Raw genomic sequence first — 18,561 nt, 5'->3', positions numbered from 1 at the left:
ATAATTGACTTTAACAGAACGCATCAATTATTTTATAAGTGTATCTTTTGATACACATGTAAAAAAATCTTTCAAAAATATTAGACTTCCTGTTTTTTCTTTTGTTGCAATAATTTTGGAGAAAAGAAAAGGAGAAAGAGAAGAAAAGGAAAGAGAATGTTTATTAGACTTCCTGTTTTTTCTTTGGTTGCAATAATTTTGAAAAGAAAGAGAAGGAGAAGAGAAAACAAGTATCAAAATATAATTATTTAATCACAATTACTAACTTTCGGTATAAAGATCCAGAGTACAAGATTTTCACCTATATTGTATAGGTGTGTATTGCTGATACTAAATTTTTTTAGTTTAAAAGGTACTATAACGCATCACAGTTTTCGCGACACATAGCACAGTTGCGTCTCCGTTGTCACGTATGTATATATATGTATATGTAGAAATGTATATATTCCATTTAACACTTGATAACACTATCGTTGATGTATACAAGTACTTGAACGATCTCTTGTGTTTTGAAGTGTTAGCTATTCGTATAATTAAGATAGGCTCACCACTCTGGTAACAACAAATTTGCGCGATAAAACTTAGCAACAACGGCAGTGGTAAATCGACTCGAAGATTCGCGGACAATATGTGATGCAAAGTTCGCTTCGAAAAGGAAAGCAATCGAAAAATTGTCCCTCCTACGTCACTGCACACTTTGCCTAGAGCATTAATTATCAAAAACACATTCCGATCTAGACAATGCAACAAATATATTTTATTGTTGCATCTTAACAATAAAAAATATTGTTAAGACATACAAAAACGAAGAAAAAAATGTCAAAGTTTCTTCTAGACATCTTTCTTCAGGATTTCACATTGTTCTGATATTATCATCTTGAGAAAACCTTGGATTAAAATTGATTTTTTTACGCGTTAAAAAATATTTCATATATAAAATATAATCATATATCAGCCGACTTCCAATCCAAGTTTCAATCTTGAATTCGACGAAGAAAGATAACAATTTGCCTCCATGGTATTTAGAGTTTAACGATAATTTCTATGCACTACATTTCAGTGTGTTTGCTTCACTTCTAGTAATTGAGGATAATTTTCCACAATGTTTAGTAATATCCCATCGATGTACGTTCTCAATTGTGTGTTTACTTCTTGCTGTTCCTTCAGGGCTTGTTTCAACTGTAACGATAAAATATGTCAAGATTAATCAGACTGTTTTGAGAATGCGTATGCAATAAAATTGTAAAATTCTAGATTAACTTGAATACATACTTCAGCCATTGTGCCCGGTTCGCTAAACTCTCCATCGATCTATAAAAATTTTTAGAAAGTCCGTGTTAATATTAAATATTTGCTTGCAGAGGAACCTCAAACATCTGTGTATCTTAAACAAATACCTGGTCAGGATTCATGCCAGCCAACAATTCCACAGCGAGACTAGGACCTTTCTCAGCGTTATTGTTACAAGGATTCAGCATCAAAAGTTCACGACCTGCCTGCAACGCCGCAGCAGCCTGCAGTTCGTCTCGAGATTCTTCCAAACCTGAAATCGATGAAACATCACATAGAGTCTCATTTATTAAGGTAACATTTGTTAAGAACTAAGATTTACATTTGTATTACTTTTTATGTATTTTATATTAAGATATGAAAATTTAATCTCTTTTTTTGATGAGAAAAATTTTAAATAAAATTACAAAATTTTGTCGAGAAGCGAAAACAAATATTACAATAATTCGTGGTTACAACAGTGAAACGTACTTTTATTTCGAGCTTGAAGTTGAACCACCTGCTGCACGAGTTCCTCGAGCCTCTGTTGATCCTCGCTCCGTAACGAAAGTTCCTCTCTCATAGCGTCCAGCTGATGATGAGCCTCGTTAGCTCGGCTTATCGCGTGACGTTCACTTTCGCGCGCGGCGTCCGCTTCCCTCCTGGCATCCCGGAGATCGTTTTCGAGCCGCGTCTTGTCCGCCCTCGCTCTCTCGAGCTGCTCGCGCACTCTCGCGATCTCGTCCCTCAGGCTGGAACTGTCCAGCTCCGCGGCCTGCAGTTTGATGGCGTAATTCTCCAGCTGCAACTGTCGCTCGCGCTCCAAACGACCTGCCCATTCCCGATGCCTTCGTTGCTCGGTCTATAATAATGCGGAAAAAAATGGTAATTAAAAGAATAAATTCATCAATTAAAAGAATAAAATTGTAATTAAAAGACGCGTAAATAAAAATTCTGTTTTGAGAAGTATACATATTTTTTACATATAGTTTTACTTCAGTCTACGAAAAAACTTTGAGGAATACAGAGGCGAAAATGACGTGAAGTTTACGCAAAATGCAGATGTTAATTTGTATCTTATTAGAGTGAGTAAGGATCTATTTTATTCGTGAAGTTCGCTTTAGATACAGCTTCGGCCGATGGACAAAATGACTCACTTGAAGCCTCTCCTCGGCCCTCGTTTCCGCGTCTTTGGCCGCCTCCTCGAGCATTAGTATGCGCGCCTGTAACGTCGCATTTTCCTGCTTCGCTCGAGCGTACCTCTCTTCGCCGACCGACTTGGTGTCCGCTAAGGCATCCATTTGCTCCTGAATCATTTGAACCTGTGGCATTTAGAAGACGAGTTAAACGCGAAACAATTGCAAATTATCGCTATTCACTCCAGGGAGTCTCTCTCTCTCTCTGGAGCGAGTTCATTTTTTACAGTATAAATAAGTGTCAAACAAATGAAGCAGTATATTAGTAAAAAATATAGGTGTTATCTATTTCACCTGACTATAACAATGTTTTTTAAATTATAATGTTTAAAAATAATGCATGTGATTGAAAGCTGGAATAAGTCACATCTAATTAGATGGAATTATAGGAGAATATTAAGACGTCTACGCTTCCCTTCTTCCTCCTCTCTTCTCCAGATGCCATGAAAGGTTCAAAAGGTTTCAGCCGCGAAAATGACGAATCATCGAAGTCGAGAGTGCTGATCGACATTAATGGATGCATATAAAATAACACGTAGGCGTAGTATCGTGCGAAGAGAAAGTGTATTGAAGAAAATGCGAACTCCCTTTAAAGAGCGTTGCACGCTTGCTTACGCCAGCGCGACTATCAATGAAAATGCAGATATCAATGGAAACGAGTAGAGAATACTACTTACGACCTTCTTTACCCAAACTCGGCTTGTTTCGCAGGCAAGTTCGAGAAAACACGATGAAATACCTAGTGTTTTTGCGGCCGTTCGATTATATTTCGCAGTTATTATGTCATAATAGTGCTGATATTGCGCGAGATAATCCTCTCCCTACCTGCGATTATTGAATAATATCGCTCGCGATAAAGATAATCAAGTTGATATCAGTATGATTCAGATATATATATATATATATATATATATTTTTTTTTTAATTTATATATATATTATATTTGCATCATTATCTCCATTATTAAAAGATATCACATGGAGAATAGCACAATTATAACGAATTTATACATATATAGACGTCGTACATACATAAACTCGTTACAATTATGCTATTCTCCACGTGGCAGCCTTCAATAATGAATATTAATTGCGAATATCACTAAAATAATGCGAAATATCTCTAATGCAAAAATGAAATAGATATATCTTCATTTTAGACTCGCATCTCGATGCTGAAGACGCACTAGAAGATCTATATTCATTTGCAAAAATAGATACGCGATATACGTACGCACAAACACACATACACACACAAAATAATGATAAAATACATTTTTTTTTTCGCTTCCGCCACGCTGACAATTAAATTGATTTGCAGGGAATTAAAAATCCTCGCGAGATGACAAATCGGACCGCCCAAGAGATGAGACATCGTTCCTCTTACTTGCTCGCTGAGCCGGTGCCCGCGACGACGAGGAGGCGGCTGTCGATCGTTGCAAAGCGGCGACGGCGGCGACGATGTCTGGTGTCCTACGAATTGGAACTGACCCTCCCACAGGTCATACTCGAGGCCGGCTCCGGGTCCGGACGACGGCCCCTCCCCGGAAAAGGACGGATCGATCGTCTCCTCGCAAAAGTTCAGCTCCATCGCGCGGCGCGGTAGACCCGGTTATCGCGTCACGTCATCGCCTGTATCATCGCAAGCGCACTTGGTCATCCCCGCGCGGATTCCTCGTCGTCAACGTCGTCGTCGTCGTCGCTGTCACCTGCTTCGTCGCGACGTGCGACAGCGTCGCGCTGATACTCATCGAAGATGCTTGACTTTGGGCCTCCTTCTGGGCGAGAAACACGAGCGCACTTCCACAGCAATGTCTCCTCTGTGCGGTTTCTACGCGCCAGGAATATATTCCAAGTCCGCCGTCGTTCGTTCGCGCTCGTAATGCTTCTTCTTCTCTCTCTGTCTCTCTCTCTCTGTCTCTCTCTCTTCCTCTCTATCTGATCGCCCACCGCAGGCAGGCCGGGTGTAGTCACCGCCGAGGCTATTTGTGCGCTCCATACCACGTGTCGGCTAACTCCTGGCACTCGCGACTTGACAGCTCCGCCGCGTTACGCTGAACGCTCTCTAGCCCGCCCTTATTGTACGCCTCCTCTTCTCACGACACACATTCGCGTGGAAAATGTCGCCGAAACGGGACGACAGAAATCGATGTTTTATATCCGTTAGGCATACATTCCGATGCGGTAGACACGCGAAGCGCGTATCTATATTTATTCGCGATGACGGAATCGCGAAAGCTCATTTTCTCCGCACGAAAGAAAGAACTCGTCATCGTAAAGTTACTTCGAATTTGACATTCCCGAGTAAACTCTTTTTTTCGAGTATAGTTTTTAATCCTCCCTTCCTTTCGATTTTGATATATTGCGCCGAGTAATCGGAGTCGTGCATATTATTTGTGGACGTCAGCGATATCACGTTGTCGATAAGCACACATACATACACACTCGATGATGATAATAATAATACACGCCCCCTTAATTACTCCGGATATATTCGACTTAGGTTCGGTGTTGATGAGCGATCATCGGCGGAGGATATTTTTCAGATTAATGTTGGAGACGATAACTCGCGCTTCGTCGTCACCGCAAGTGTGTCACATGTCAAAGTTGCACATATAGTATCGCGCATGTGCTTACATATATTGTCATCATGTCATCGTCGAAGCTCGCACCGCGCTTAATTGTATCTCCTATAGACGTTATATTCAATTATTATTACACGATAATCTAATCTGATCACTATTACATGATACTAATATTCTTTTTCTCGCTATTTAATATGTCATCAATATTTGTTTACAATTTTTAATTAATATTATATTAATAAATATTATATACATTATATAATATTAATTAAAATAATATTAATTTAAAAAATATTAATATTTTATTTTTTAATTAATATTGTTTTATTTTTTTAGAAACTCACGCGAGGAATTTTCAAGCCCGAGTCGCCGCTTGTTCGATGAGTCGTTTGGATTATACTTCCAGCCATGAATTATTTCCTCGTGAACAGAAAATGTGCATTACGATATCGTCATGGAAGATCACCTCGCGCCCGACGTGGACGTCCAACTTTTGTAAGCCTTGCATGCCAGATAAACGATCCAGCCCGCGATTAATAGAAAACTCACGAAGGACCAGCCTCTCCATCCGAGCAGACCTCTAGATTGCGCGCAACAGCCCATATATGCGAATATTTATTTCCTTTCTGCGATCTTATATGTGTAATCGCGTCGAAATTTACTCACGAATCTGCTTGCAAAGTCGTAAAAAATACGATTTGCGAATTTTGCCGGCTATCGCGACTCATATTTCTTTCGCGGTAGAATTCCGCGAGATTTTTTGCGACTCCATTATGAAAAAAGTTCGGCCGAGAATTTTCTTTCGAGATATATTATTTAAACGGAATCGTATCTTTTGCTATTACGTGTGTTATTTATTTTACGTGAACACACGTGCGAACTTGCCAATTTAACTGACGATCCATTCCGCGACAACGTCATCATTGTACATGCAATATATGCGATTGGCATCTGTTTCTCTCACGCGAAATTATCTACAGAATGTGAAATTTCGCAATTATTAACTAGGAATAGAAATATCAAATATAAAGATCGATATATAATTTTGATGGCATCGGATCAAACACGCAGATCTCTACATTTATTCGCGATAATGCAAACGCGATTTGCGGAAACTCCTCTTTTATTAAACTTGTAATACTTTAAAAATGTTTTTTTTTTAATTTGTTTTATTTGGTTTTACTTTCGTGCATTATTTATATATAAATGTTTTTTAATTATTTAATTTTATCGATATATCTCGTTATTAATTAAATGTCGCTTCTTTATAATTTGTCTCTAAATTTAGCTCAATTAAATTACACATAATACCGAATTTAGAAATGACCATCTTTTCCGAAATTAATTACTTGCTTTCGTTAACCGCTCGATATTCGCTCGTTTATACATATCTCTCTTCTTAATTTCTCATCCTTCACACGCTTCAAAATTATGAAATATATAAATATCGATGGAGCGATCCTGGTCTCACGATAATCGCGTTCCGATCGCTCTCTTCATTCTCGCTCCCGTACCGATCGTCTTCGTCATCGTCCTCCTCCTCGTAATCAGGATTATCGAGCGCCTTCGTTATCATCCTATCTGTCAGCGAAGAGGACTCGCCGCGATCCTCGTGGGAGACCTGGCCATCGTCTCCATTTCGCTCGGTTTCGCACCGGAGAAATTCCGGCGGACAGTTCTGAGCCGCGTCTTGCTTCGTCTCCATCCTCGCGGTCTATATACGAGCCGAGAAAGACATGGACAGGATCAGCGCAGGTTCCTCGGGAAGGGAAATCGACCGCTTTACGGGACTCGGTCCCCGCGAATAAAGCCCTGTGCATAAAGTGGGCGAAAAAAGTACGGCGTGCGTTATCTGCGTGTGTCTCTGTCCTCTCTCTCTTTATCGAATAAATCGGAAACGAATTAAACTGATAAGAGAAACGAGGATTTGCATTTAGTTTATCTTTTTTATATACAGGGGCGGATTCGTATATTATTACTGAATTGAAATTTGAGCCTTCTCTAAAAATTCGTCATCAATCGTACCAGATCGTGATGTCACATCTTGTGACTCATCCCTGCAGTCTCGGAATAAATTAGTCTTTTCGTACAGAATTGCGTCATTCGGGAAAAGAATTGTTAATAAAAAATTATAGATATATGTTAAATAAATTTTTATATACAGTTATTATATGTATATAATATATTAATATAATTTTTATAATTTATATATGTTATATAAAAATTTATATATAGAATATACAAATGTATATGTATAATTTTAATTAATTTCAAGTCAATCGAACAGCATCCGCCCCTGTTGCATGTAAAAAAAATTTAAATAATTATGTAGGCTAATTAGATATAAACCACAAGATATATAGACTGCGAGCGATTTAAATCTGCGAGGCTATTTCTTTCATGCGGTCCGATCGAATTAATTTTGCAAGACCGTGACGACAGCTAGATTGCGAAATATAATCGAGAGGCGAGATTACCTGCGGTTGAAACCTGTGCAAGCGTAGCCAGAGGGCGATCTTTCGTCGGGTTTCGCGGGAGAAGCCGCGATAAACGATCCCGATCAAAACGATCACGAGAAAGATGAGGAAGAGGACGACGGACCAGGACCAAACCGCGGTCACCTCCTTAGTGGTGTCACGTTGGGCGTAACACGGCGGATAAAATGAGCCTGGATAATGATACGCCGCGTACGGATCGTACAGAGGATGACGCGGATAGGGGGGAGGGAGATAAAACGGATAGGGGGCGGGATGGGGAGGCTGTACCGCGGGATGCTGATGATGATTCCTGTCGGGATCTCGATGCGCGCCGTTGTAGGATCGCCAGGAACGTGTCGCGCACATCTAACACTTTTGAAGATTTTTTTTTCCAAATATTAGTTAAAAACGAACCAAAAATTTGGATCAAAATTTCTAAACAGGTTAACAGAAGTTAACACTTCCCCCCAATCGAAAATTGACAGATGATGATGCTTTTTATTTGTTTCAGCGTACTCGAAAAATTGCACTCGTTCGAAGAAGAAATTGCGAGAGTTTATGCGATGGAATTTCTGATTTTAAAGTGCGGATGAAAAATTATTATTTATATGGATGATTGTGTCTTACTCACTTTGTGGCTGAGATCTATCACGTCCTCCAAAGATACGTCGCTGTATACATCATCCGCAGCATCGTAGTTTGAGCCCATTCCTGGGCTGTTGAAGCTGCCACTGCGATAAAGCTGGCTGCAAATGTCACGTAAGAATTTCTTTAGAATTTCGCAAAGGAATCACCTTTTCAGAAAATTACTCTATTTGGAAATATTAATTAAGCATATTATTCACATATGATAATCTATAGAAAGTATAAATTTTGTAAAGATAATGCATAATCAAAAATATAAATATTCCAACTTGAAAAAAAGTAATTAATCACTGATGATTATTAAGCAAGTAGTGACTTGTGTGAAAGTTCTTTCAATTAAAATTGAAAGATAAATTGTGAAAGTTCTCGCAATTAAAAGATAAGTTTTCTGTGTATTTATTTTGTATCGAAAAGACACACACGAAAAATAATTTATAATTTTCCAAACTTGTCTTTTTCTTTTTTTTTATAGCCTCTTGGATTATCGTACGTGAGCATGTCTAATGTTTACCACTTTGGCGAGCGGATAAGGCACGTAATTCGGAGGAGGAACAACGGTAGCGTGGAAGGAAGCGCGAATATCGAAGTATCGCGGGTATGAAACATAAGTTAACGTAACAGAGAAACACGCCCACGTTTTAGAAAGTCCGTCGATTCGAGTTCCGTGAAAGGAGCGATGTCTGGAATTATTAGCGTTGATGCAGTAGCATCATCCTACGGCCGGTGAACTGTTTTGTCCGGGTTACTCTTTTCCTTTTGCGTGCGTCGGGGCAATTAAAGCGCGAGAGATAGCAGAAAAAGAGAAACAATTATTTTATTCAGAATGCTCATAGAAACGCCGATCAAGTGAATGCACCGATTTTTTTAATAGACATTTACGGAAAAAAAGTTTTAGGTCGCATTAAGAGTTTGAAACTTCAATTCGTATCCTTTAGAAAAGAGAGCAGATTTAATTTTTTTTTTTTTTTTAATTAATTATTGCTTAAATTTCTTTATACGTATTAATTTTATAGAAAAATCACATATTCTTACCTCGCCAAGGCGTTGGAGCTGAGTCTCTTTCTGCTCGAACTGAAAACAAATACAAAAATATTTTCTTTAATATGTATATATATAAATCTATATAGTATTTATAAATGTTATCCGTAATAACATATATGACTATTATTATACGTATTTATAGATTACTTTTGAACGAGTTCTATTGCGTTTCTAACTTGTTGATCGCATAGTGCCAAGTTTCACGATCAGATGTAGATGTAAAACTTTGATTACAAGCCAAATTGTAGCTTCCATAACAGAGCAGTGAGTAATTACGATAAATATACATAGATTATATACATATATATATCGCCAAATAGCAATCGAATTCGCTTCCTTTCAAATCCCGCAGTAATAACTACTGCTATTCATTATTACAAATAAGATATTTTATAATTACAAGTGAAATAGAAAAATTTTACAAATATATATATTACAAAAAAATCTAAATATTACTAAAAAAAAATAATCTTTTTCTATAACTCAAAATTTCCTATATTTCTTATATTTTGAGCAAATTAAAAATTATAGACACCAAACCGAAATATTAAGAACCAAAAATATCATTAAAAGTACTAATTTTGTTATAGATAACCGGAGATATACGAGTGGTTCTTTCTTTTTGAGAAATTTAACTATAGTTCCTTATCCCTCGTTGTGCGTTAACGCGAACCGGTTATTTAACGTCGTCAGTCGCTTTCCCACGAGACCTTTTTTCGCACGCAACGCAGCGCCGAGACGCACCGGGCCGTCTATCAATGTCTCGCCGTCGCGGTTTTGAAGAATAAACGGCGGAAATTCTCTCCCGCGAAGAGACGCGGGAAATTACGCGGCCGCCTATATGCATTTACGTCGCGCTTGCTCTTGACCAAAGTTGTGTCTCTCTTACCAAGGAGGCGTTCTCCGCAGCGAAGTGCGCAGCCAGGAATGTCTTCCAACCGTGGAGTTCGGACTTCTCGGATTTCTACAACATCAAGGAATAGGGAAATGTAAACGTGACGAGTCTGCAAGATCGGCAAAATTTCATAAAGTACAATATACGGTTGTCATCGCGAGACGTTTCATTAAAATAAATGCATATCAAAGTTTTCATTGCATAACAGTAGATACGAAGTAACACTGCATAGAAGATCGAAAGTAGCTAAATATTTGAAGTTAAAGTTAGGGCAAACCTTAGTAGGTGTTGAGGAAAAAAAAGGTGACGCGATTGAATAGGAAATCACGCGGTTGAGAGATTTCAATTGTTGAGAATCCTTTATCACACACATGCATACATACACGCAAGAGTACCGTAAAGCACTCTTCAAAATACATCGCCATTATTACGTAACTTGTGTGACTTGTGTACACAGATAGCAAGTCAGTCGGTATTGTTCCAAGGTGATAGACACATTGTATGCAACGCTGCTCTTACATAATAACCCATCCAGCCGTAATACACGGACACGTTTCGAATTATACGCTAGATTTTAATGTTTCTGCCGTATATTCAGCTTCGGAAAGAACTCGCTACACGTTCCGCGACTAATGTTACGTATCGAGCGAATAACGGCAGGAAGCAATTGACATAATAAAAGACCAAGCTCGCTATGCTCTCTTCTTGCCTAGATCAGAACCGTAAAGCGATTCCAAATTACGGATACACTCCGTAAACTTTTAAATATCCGATTTATTGAAATAATTTAAAAGAGATTAAAAAAGAAAATATTATATATAAAAGTCGTGAAAAACCAATCTCTCTCAATTTTGCCAATTAAAACTAAAGATTATATAAATTTTATGTAATATAAAACTTTCTTCTTAAAACTTCTTATTGTTAATATTAATGATTAGATACTTGATTTCATAGAAATAAGTTTTCACACATATAATTAATATATTTATATCGCGCGAATTCTCTTCTTATATATACTTTTCATTTTATTCTCGAGTGAATTTATTTAATTCGACATATCTCGCGTGTGTCCCGACTTTCTCAATAGCCGCAAAATTATTCAGGTATCGATAAAATGTCGATAACAAATTGCTATACACCGTTTAGCGAATACAAAGAAATGCTATTCTATTCTATCGCAAACTAATCGCTCGTCCCACATTGTATGTATACATGTATGCGTCCTCCACAGGAGAAGTGGGTCTTCCACAACGAAACCTCGCGTCGAGATCTCTCACCTGCGAGAATTGGTACCGGTCGGCGAGGGCGCGGAGCTGCTGCCACCCGGTGAATCCGGCCCGTCGTCGACGAGGGAGTCACCCTCGACGGAGCCGAAGCCCTCGTAGCTCTCCTCCTCGTCGTGGCAGCCGATCTTGATCGTGGCGACGCCGTTCGTCGCCGTCTCCTGATGACGATGATGATGCTCCGGACTCGTCGATGAGTAACGTCCGGAGTCCGAGAGGTGCGAGATGACGAGATCGCGCAGATCGGTTGACATCGAGAGGGACGCCGGGCCGCTCTGACTCCACTCCCGGTGGTCGTCGCCGTCTGTCGCCGTCGACGACGCCGCTCCGCCGCCGTCGACGATGCCCGCCCCGTTGGCCGCGCCGCCGGCGTCAGCGGTGGACGTGACGTTGGCGTCGGACGTGCGGGAGCTCACCATCCTCCTTCACCTCCGCAGGATCCGAGCATGTGTCGACCGGGGCCGGGGGAACTCGCTCTCATCCGCTGCTGCTGAAACACCAGGTTCGTGAGTCAGGCCCAAGGTATGCCAGGAGCGTCCGCTTCGGGAGTAAGTAGCGGTGCAGCGGAAGAGGTAGAGAGAAAGAGAAAGAGAAATATATATATATATATATATATGGGAGTCGCACGAGTCGTTGCCCGCGAGAACTTCTCCTCTCTCGAACTCAGGAGTCGGGGTCGAGGTGAACTTGTATCGCAAGATCCTTTTTTACATATACCTAGGCGGACTCACATCGCTGGTCTTGAGAGAAAAAAAATTGTCTTTTGTCCCTTTGCTCGAAATAATGATGGGATAAAAACCTGCGTCGCTGAGAGTCTCTCGGTATATCGAGATAGCAGTCTTATATGTTTTATATATTTATATTGTTTATATTAATTTCGGGATAAAAATGCGCAGCAAAAATAATATCTAATTGTTCGATTGCAATTTTGAAACAGTTTAAGCTTAGTTTCTCTTGATTCTTCAGCTTAGAGCTTCTTTTTGCAATGCTGATAAAATCAGCTGATATATGTCAATTATATGTTAATAAGATAATACAGCCACGTAAAACGGGATTGTAACGAAATTTTGATTTTTCAATAAAAACCTGACGTTGATAATTAATAGCAACAGTCAAAAATAAAATTAACATAGAGGACCCAGACAAGAAATTTCTCCAGGAAAAACATTCTTCATCATCTGGGTAATTATTGAGGAATTATAAGCTACGTTAAATTTTCTCTTAACTATAAATGTTCCATAAATTTTAATATAATGGACATAATTCATATAGATCTCATAAACTCAGCAGACGTTGATAATTAATAACATCTAAAAATTTTATATAAAACACTAAGACAACAAATTTCTCCAGGAAAAACGTTCTTCAGGTTTCTTCATCATCTCGATAATTACTGAGAAATTAGAAGTTTTCTTTTAACTATAAATGTTCTATAAATTTTAACAGAATCAACATAATTTTTCTCATGTAGATCTCAGCAGAAATCTGATTAATAATAATTAATAACATCTAAAAATAAATTTATTTACATAAAAAAATTCCAGACAACAAATTTCTCCAAGAAAAACATTCTCGGTTTCTATTATAAGCTAAGTAAGTTTTCTCTTAACTATAAATGTTCTATAAATTTTAACAGAATCAACATAATTCTTATATACATAGATCTCAACAAACTGACATTGACAATTAATAACAACATCCAAAAATAAATTTACACAAAAAATCGAGACAATACATTTGTGAAAAACGTTCTCCAAGTTTCTTTCGTCATCTGGATAATAATTGAGAAATTAGCTAGTTAAGTTTTCTCTTAATTATAAATATGTTCTATAAATTTCGACAGAATCAACATAATTCTTTCATACAGATCTCAACAGAAACTGACATTGATAATTAATAACACCATCCAAAAATAAATTTATATATAAAATCGAGACAATAAATTTCTGAAAAACGTTCTCCAAGTTTCTTTCATCATCTGGATAATAATTGAGAAATTATAAGCAAAATAAATTTTCTCTCTGAACTATAAATATGTTCTATAAATTTTGACATCCTTTCATATAGATCTCGACAGAAACCTGACATTGATAATTAATAACAAACATTAATAAATGAAATTAATTTATATATAAAATCGAGACGATCTGAAAAACGTTCTCCAGGTTTCGTCATCTGGATAATAATTGAGAAATTATGAGCTAATTAAGTTTTCTCTTAATTATAAATATGTTCTATAAATTTCGACAGAATCAACTTAATTCTTTCATACAGATCTCAACAGAAACTGACATTGATAATTAATAACACCATCCAAAAATAAATTTATATATAAAATCGAGACAATAAATTTCTGAAAAACGTTCTCCAAGTTTCTTTCATCATCTGAATAATAATTGAGAAATTATAATTATAGATCTCGACAGAAACCTGACACTGATAATTAATAACAAACATTAATAAATGAAATTAATTTATATATAAAATCGAGACGATCTGAAAAACGTTCTCCAAGTTTCTTTCGTCATCTGGATAATAATTGAGAAATTATAAGCTAATTAAGTTTTCTCTTAATTATAAATATGTTCTATAAATTTCGACAGAATCAACATAATTCTTTCATACAGATCTCAACAGAAACTGACATTGATAATTAATAACACCATCCAAAAATAAATTTATATATAAAATCGAGACAATAAATTTCTGAAAAACGTTCTCCAAGTTTCTTTCATCATCTGGATAATAATTGAGAAATTATAAGCAAAATAAATTTTCTCTCTGAACTATAAATATGTTCTATAAATTTTGACATCCTTTCATATAGATCTCGACAGAAACCTGACATTGATAATTAATAACAAACATTAATAAATGAAATAAATTTATATATAAAATCGAGACGATCTGAAAAACGTTCTCCAGGTTTCGTCATCTGGATAATAATTGAGAAATTATGAGCTAATTAAGTTTTCTCTTAATTATAAATATGTTCTATAAATTTTGACAGAATTACAACATAATTCCTTTATACAGATTGCGAAAAAAATTTAATCTGCGTCTCTCGTAGGCCAAATATAAAACAAAGAAAATCTCTCCTTCGATCTTTCGCTCTCTTCTTGCACAATACCTGGCTGATATCGACTCGGCAAATGAGGTAACGCAGCCTCGTAGCAGATCATGAAATGACGACGAGATCTCGTGATTCCCGTCAGTTCTTAAACGTATGCATTCCCGAGACGCGAGAAGAAGTAAAAGCAAAGCGTGAGAACTGCGACAGAGAAGTCACGGTAGAGTGAATAGAGCGAACTCGTCGAAGGAGAGAACAACCCGGCTAGATGAATTATTTACGATTCCCGCGCGTGGTTACGTGATTGGGAATATTATTTGCTCTCTTATCTCGATCCTTTGCGTTCCGCATGAGTCACGCGGCTGCATTTTAAGCTTCTAAACCTCCAAGATTTCATGTAATTAGCTGCGAGGTAGGTGCGTAATTTTCATTGTATGTGCGAATACTCGACGCATTAAAAATCCAAATGCGTCTTATCGAGAAGTGATGCATCGTGTTTTTTTTGTTTTTTTTATTTTAAAGCATTAATCAGTCGGGAGAAACAAAGCGATTCTTTACCGTTTAATCAAAACCGTTATCGATGAATCAGCGAAAAAAGGCATAAAGAAAGGATTTCGTTCGAAATAGAATGACGATGTGCAAGATTAAAGATCAAAGTATTCTGTAAATTAATTTTAACAATTCTAATTATAAAGACAAACTTTTGTGAAAATCTTTGGAGCAAAGCTTTAAGATTTGCGGCGAGCAAATTTAGCTCTTTGAGAAATTTATTTTGCACGCAGATAAAATTAATATTAATTAATATTAATAAAATTAATATTAAATTAAAAAAATATATATAATCAAATGAAAGTATAGTGAGTGATATTCTACAAATGTTTCTTAAAAGAAGATCGACTTCAAAGAAGCTATCATTAAAATTATGAGTCTGTAACAGCACTTGGAAAAGATAAAGATAAAAATGTTCTAACGGTACTAATGTTGATGAACCATCGGCATATCGCATTAACAATCGATCGAACGGTATCATTCGCACACATGTTTCGTGGCACATGTGTGCACCGTAAAAGGTGACCCGTCAAGTTCAAAAGAGACTTTAACATGCGATAATCGTATTATGGCGAGCTGCGCTAGCTGGAGCTTTGCCAAACGCGTTTCCCTTTCTTTATCTATCTCTGTCTCTTTCGAAATAGCACTTGTCTATATTTATCGCTATCAAAGTACCTATAGCATCGTCTTGCCTAGCGAAAGAAACTACCACTCAAGGGAATCACCATGAATACGATTGTCCATGGACCCTTTTACTCCGAAATATCCCAAGAAGAGTCTCTTCTTTTCTTTTCAACGTTTTTCTTTTTTAGAGACAAAAAAATTGTACATTTTTTTAAATTAGTTCGATTGAAATAAAATCTGCTTTAGATATGAATATAATAGCGATATAAAAATTTAATTCCTCTATAATAATTATTATATATAGTTTTGGCTAGTAAATTATTCATTTCAGAAAAAATTATATTCCAAAAACTGCGTTTTGCGGTCTTTTACATCATTACATGGTATGGCTTTTTATATAACTGTAATGCCACTGCATGAGTTTCGTAATTTTCTAAATAAAAATGAGTATTGCAGAAAATGCTTGATATATTCGAGTAGAGCGAATAAAGTGCGGAAGTATATTAATAAAAATCGATCGAACGAAAACGGCGTTCCTAATCGAGGACGTTGACGTTCAAGGAGAACGAGAATAATCGGGAAAGATCGAAGGATTAAATATCGTGTGCGGTCATTACATAAAATATTATTCAAATCAAAATTATTCGTTCAGCGAAGGAGTATCAACGGCGGATTATTCTCGCATCACAATGGATTGGAAATTGAAAACGGATCAAGGATAAAATGCATAAATATTCTACGATATAGTATCATACATTTAAGCTTCTACATAAATATATTCCAAGTTACTGACTAGAGAAACCAATAACCTGCGTATACTATACAATACACATTCGCTCCTTAGGTACACTTAAATACTACCTTTGTATTTACAGCCAGCCTCGTTTCGCAAAATCAATATCTAATGCAAAGATTCGTGGAATTCTATATAAATATTCGAGAAACGTCATTAATGTGCAATGCAAGATACTATGTTTGAAGCTATTGCACTTAATTAGTATACACACATTTATTTTTCTTTAATTTTTTAGTACTAATAAATTTATTAATAATGTGTAAATTTATTAATACTCAAAAATGTATTAATATTTAATATTTATTAAATTATTAAATATATTATATATTTATAAATTATTATATATTTATTAAATCAAATACTTATTAAATTATTATGTATTAAAAAAGAGAGCAAATATTATTTATATATACGTATACGTACTCGAACTTTTGAAAAAAAAAAGAAATAAATTGATAAAAAATTAGCAAATAAAATATAAATGTATTTGCAGCTCTCTTGTTCGTAAATCGTTATATGTATATACTTTTTTTTTCAATACTCTCGCAAGTGTCATATTACCTGATTCGTGTCGAGTTCGCATTTTTGCCCGACTGACAAACGATACGCGGGGAAATCGGCCTACAATCGTGCCGTGTAATCTCGCTCCGGCGTTTATTACGAGAGCTACAGATCCGAGCTGTTTACTATATAAGCACGCGCAAGCATTGTGAGAGAGGACCAGCGCGTTTCGGTCTCCAGGCACTTGTCACTCGGAACGGAATGCGTAGATGCGTTTCGAATCGCCGGGGGGAGAGTCGAGAATTCCATCCCGCCTGTATATTTAGATTTAGAGCAGACGGGGGAGAGACGTAACACGTAAATATTTTTTGACGCGCGCGCCAAGATATTTCCGATATTCCATCCTTGTCGCCCGAACGCGAATATCCAGCATCCGCACGCGGTCCTATTTGCCGGATCAAATCGCTCGTCGACAAACGGATTAAATGTCTTCCGGCCTCCCATCAGCGATTCTCTCGCGATATTTATTTTCAAGTCGTATAATTTACTTTTTTTTACATTATTCGTTGTAAACTTGTAAGCATCTTATTTTCTCGATTTATTTTACATGATCATTCTTATAAAAAATGGCTTTTAATTTAAATATATGCTTTCTAATATTCACGGTGAATATTGAATTACTGATTGACATGAAAAAAAATATGGATTTTTAAATTTTTTTCGCCTTTTTTTTTCGAGCGATTATTTTTCGATGTGTCATGCGAAATGAACACAAAGTTGAAGGATATTAAAACGCTATTCTAGATCGAACGAGAGCACGCTCTATTTCCAAACTGAACACGCTCATCAAAAATTGCATATATATAATTAATAACCCTCTCTAAAGAATTATACATATTACACAAAGAAATGAAGATCTGTACAATATAATTTATACAATGACAGCGTCAAGCGACATTAAATATCCCACTCACATCCGTTCACACATTCACGCGACATCAACAGAGAAAACTAACGAATCTCTAAAACTGGTCCCCCTTCTCTTTCTCTCTCTCTCTCTCTCTCTCTCTCTCTCGACAACAGTATTTGTGTTTCAAATGTACAATGTTTATCGCATTAATGGCGCATTCTTCGACTAATCTGAAACCGATTTGTCTCACCAGTAAAAATATTCAAGCATCTTCTGGTCTCCTGAAGTTAGTCGCGATCAAAACTAAGGTTTTCTTCTGCGACCCAAGTGTTTATAAATGCAAATATGGCAGAAAATTTCCATAAAATCCTGATTCAAAGCTTGGCTTTGAAAAATTATGTAATATCAAAGATTGATGTCCGCCGAGAGAAAGAGGGCCAGACTGATCGAAGAATTCTTTGCAGGTTTAACCGGATTCCGGACATCCCGGCACGGAAGTGAAATTCCTGTAAATTGACTCACCTTACGTCGATCTTATGTCGCGGCACAATAAACGGCCAACGTATCCCCGTGTATATATATATCTCACAAGCCACCAAACACCTGTGCTGACACGATAGAAGATGACCCGCGGACGCTAACAACGCGACGCTATGCGTAAACGGAGAAGGGAAAAAAGAGAGAGATGCCAACTGCCAAAAAGAAGCGGGCACAGGTAGAC

General features: G+C 37.0%; 1 protein-coding gene across 3 annotated transcripts; it reads right to left on the bottom strand.

Annotated features, from left to right (window-relative positions):
- Nucleotides 1-233: 233 nt before the first annotated feature.
- LOC145933615 (rab11 family-interacting protein 4A-like) lies at nucleotides 234-18,500 on the bottom strand. Of its 3 annotated transcripts, none has more exons than XM_083033476.1 (10): nucleotides 18,363-18,500; nucleotides 11,385-11,880; nucleotides 10,102-10,176; nucleotides 9,204-9,242; nucleotides 8,158-8,272; nucleotides 2,427-2,591; nucleotides 1,762-2,131; nucleotides 1,398-1,543; nucleotides 1,273-1,311; nucleotides 234-1,179 (listed from the first exon to the last, which is right to left on the bottom strand). In XM_083033476.1, exons 2-10 carry the CDS (start codon nucleotides 11,807-11,809, stop codon nucleotides 1,057-1,059), a joined length of 1,497 nt encoding a protein of 498 aa, XP_082889602.1. In that variant the 5' UTR covers nucleotides 11,810-11,880; nucleotides 18,363-18,500; the 3' UTR covers nucleotides 234-1,056. The 3 variants fall into 3 exon arrangements, with proteins under 3 accessions (XP_082889602.1, XP_082889601.1, XP_082889603.1); XM_083033475.1 differs by having other exon boundaries at nucleotides 11,385-11,877; nucleotides 18,363-18,499; XM_083033477.1 differs by lacking the exons at nucleotides 8,158-8,272; nucleotides 9,204-9,242; nucleotides 10,102-10,176; nucleotides 11,385-11,880; nucleotides 18,363-18,500 and adding an exon at nucleotides 7,527-8,033.
- Nucleotides 18,501-18,561: the final 61 nt, after the last annotated feature.

The sequence above is a fragment of the Prenolepis imparis genome, unplaced genomic scaffold (genome assembly GCF_030444845.1).
Source record: "Prenolepis imparis isolate NDT839.2.m4 unplaced genomic scaffold, iyPreImpa1.0 SCAF_3, whole genome shotgun sequence".
Lineage (NCBI taxonomy): Eukaryota > Metazoa > Arthropoda > Insecta > Hymenoptera > Formicidae > Prenolepis > Prenolepis imparis.
Note: the sequence above shows the minus strand (reverse complement) of the source record. Positions and strands in the feature narration are given on the sequence as shown.

Coding starts and splice junctions, on each gene's coding strand:
- LOC145933615 (XM_083033476.1), bottom strand. CDS start 11,809: ATGGTGAGCTCCCGCACGTCCGACGCCAACGTCACGTCCACCGCTGAC. Junction 10,177..11,384: donor ACCGGTACCAATTCTCGCAG/GTGAGAGATCTC, acceptor TTGATGTTGTAG/AAATCCGAGAAGTCCGAACT. Junction 1,312..1,397: donor CTGGCATGAATCCTGACCAG/GTATTTGTTTAA, acceptor AAATTTTTATAG/ATCGATGGAGAGTTTAGCGA.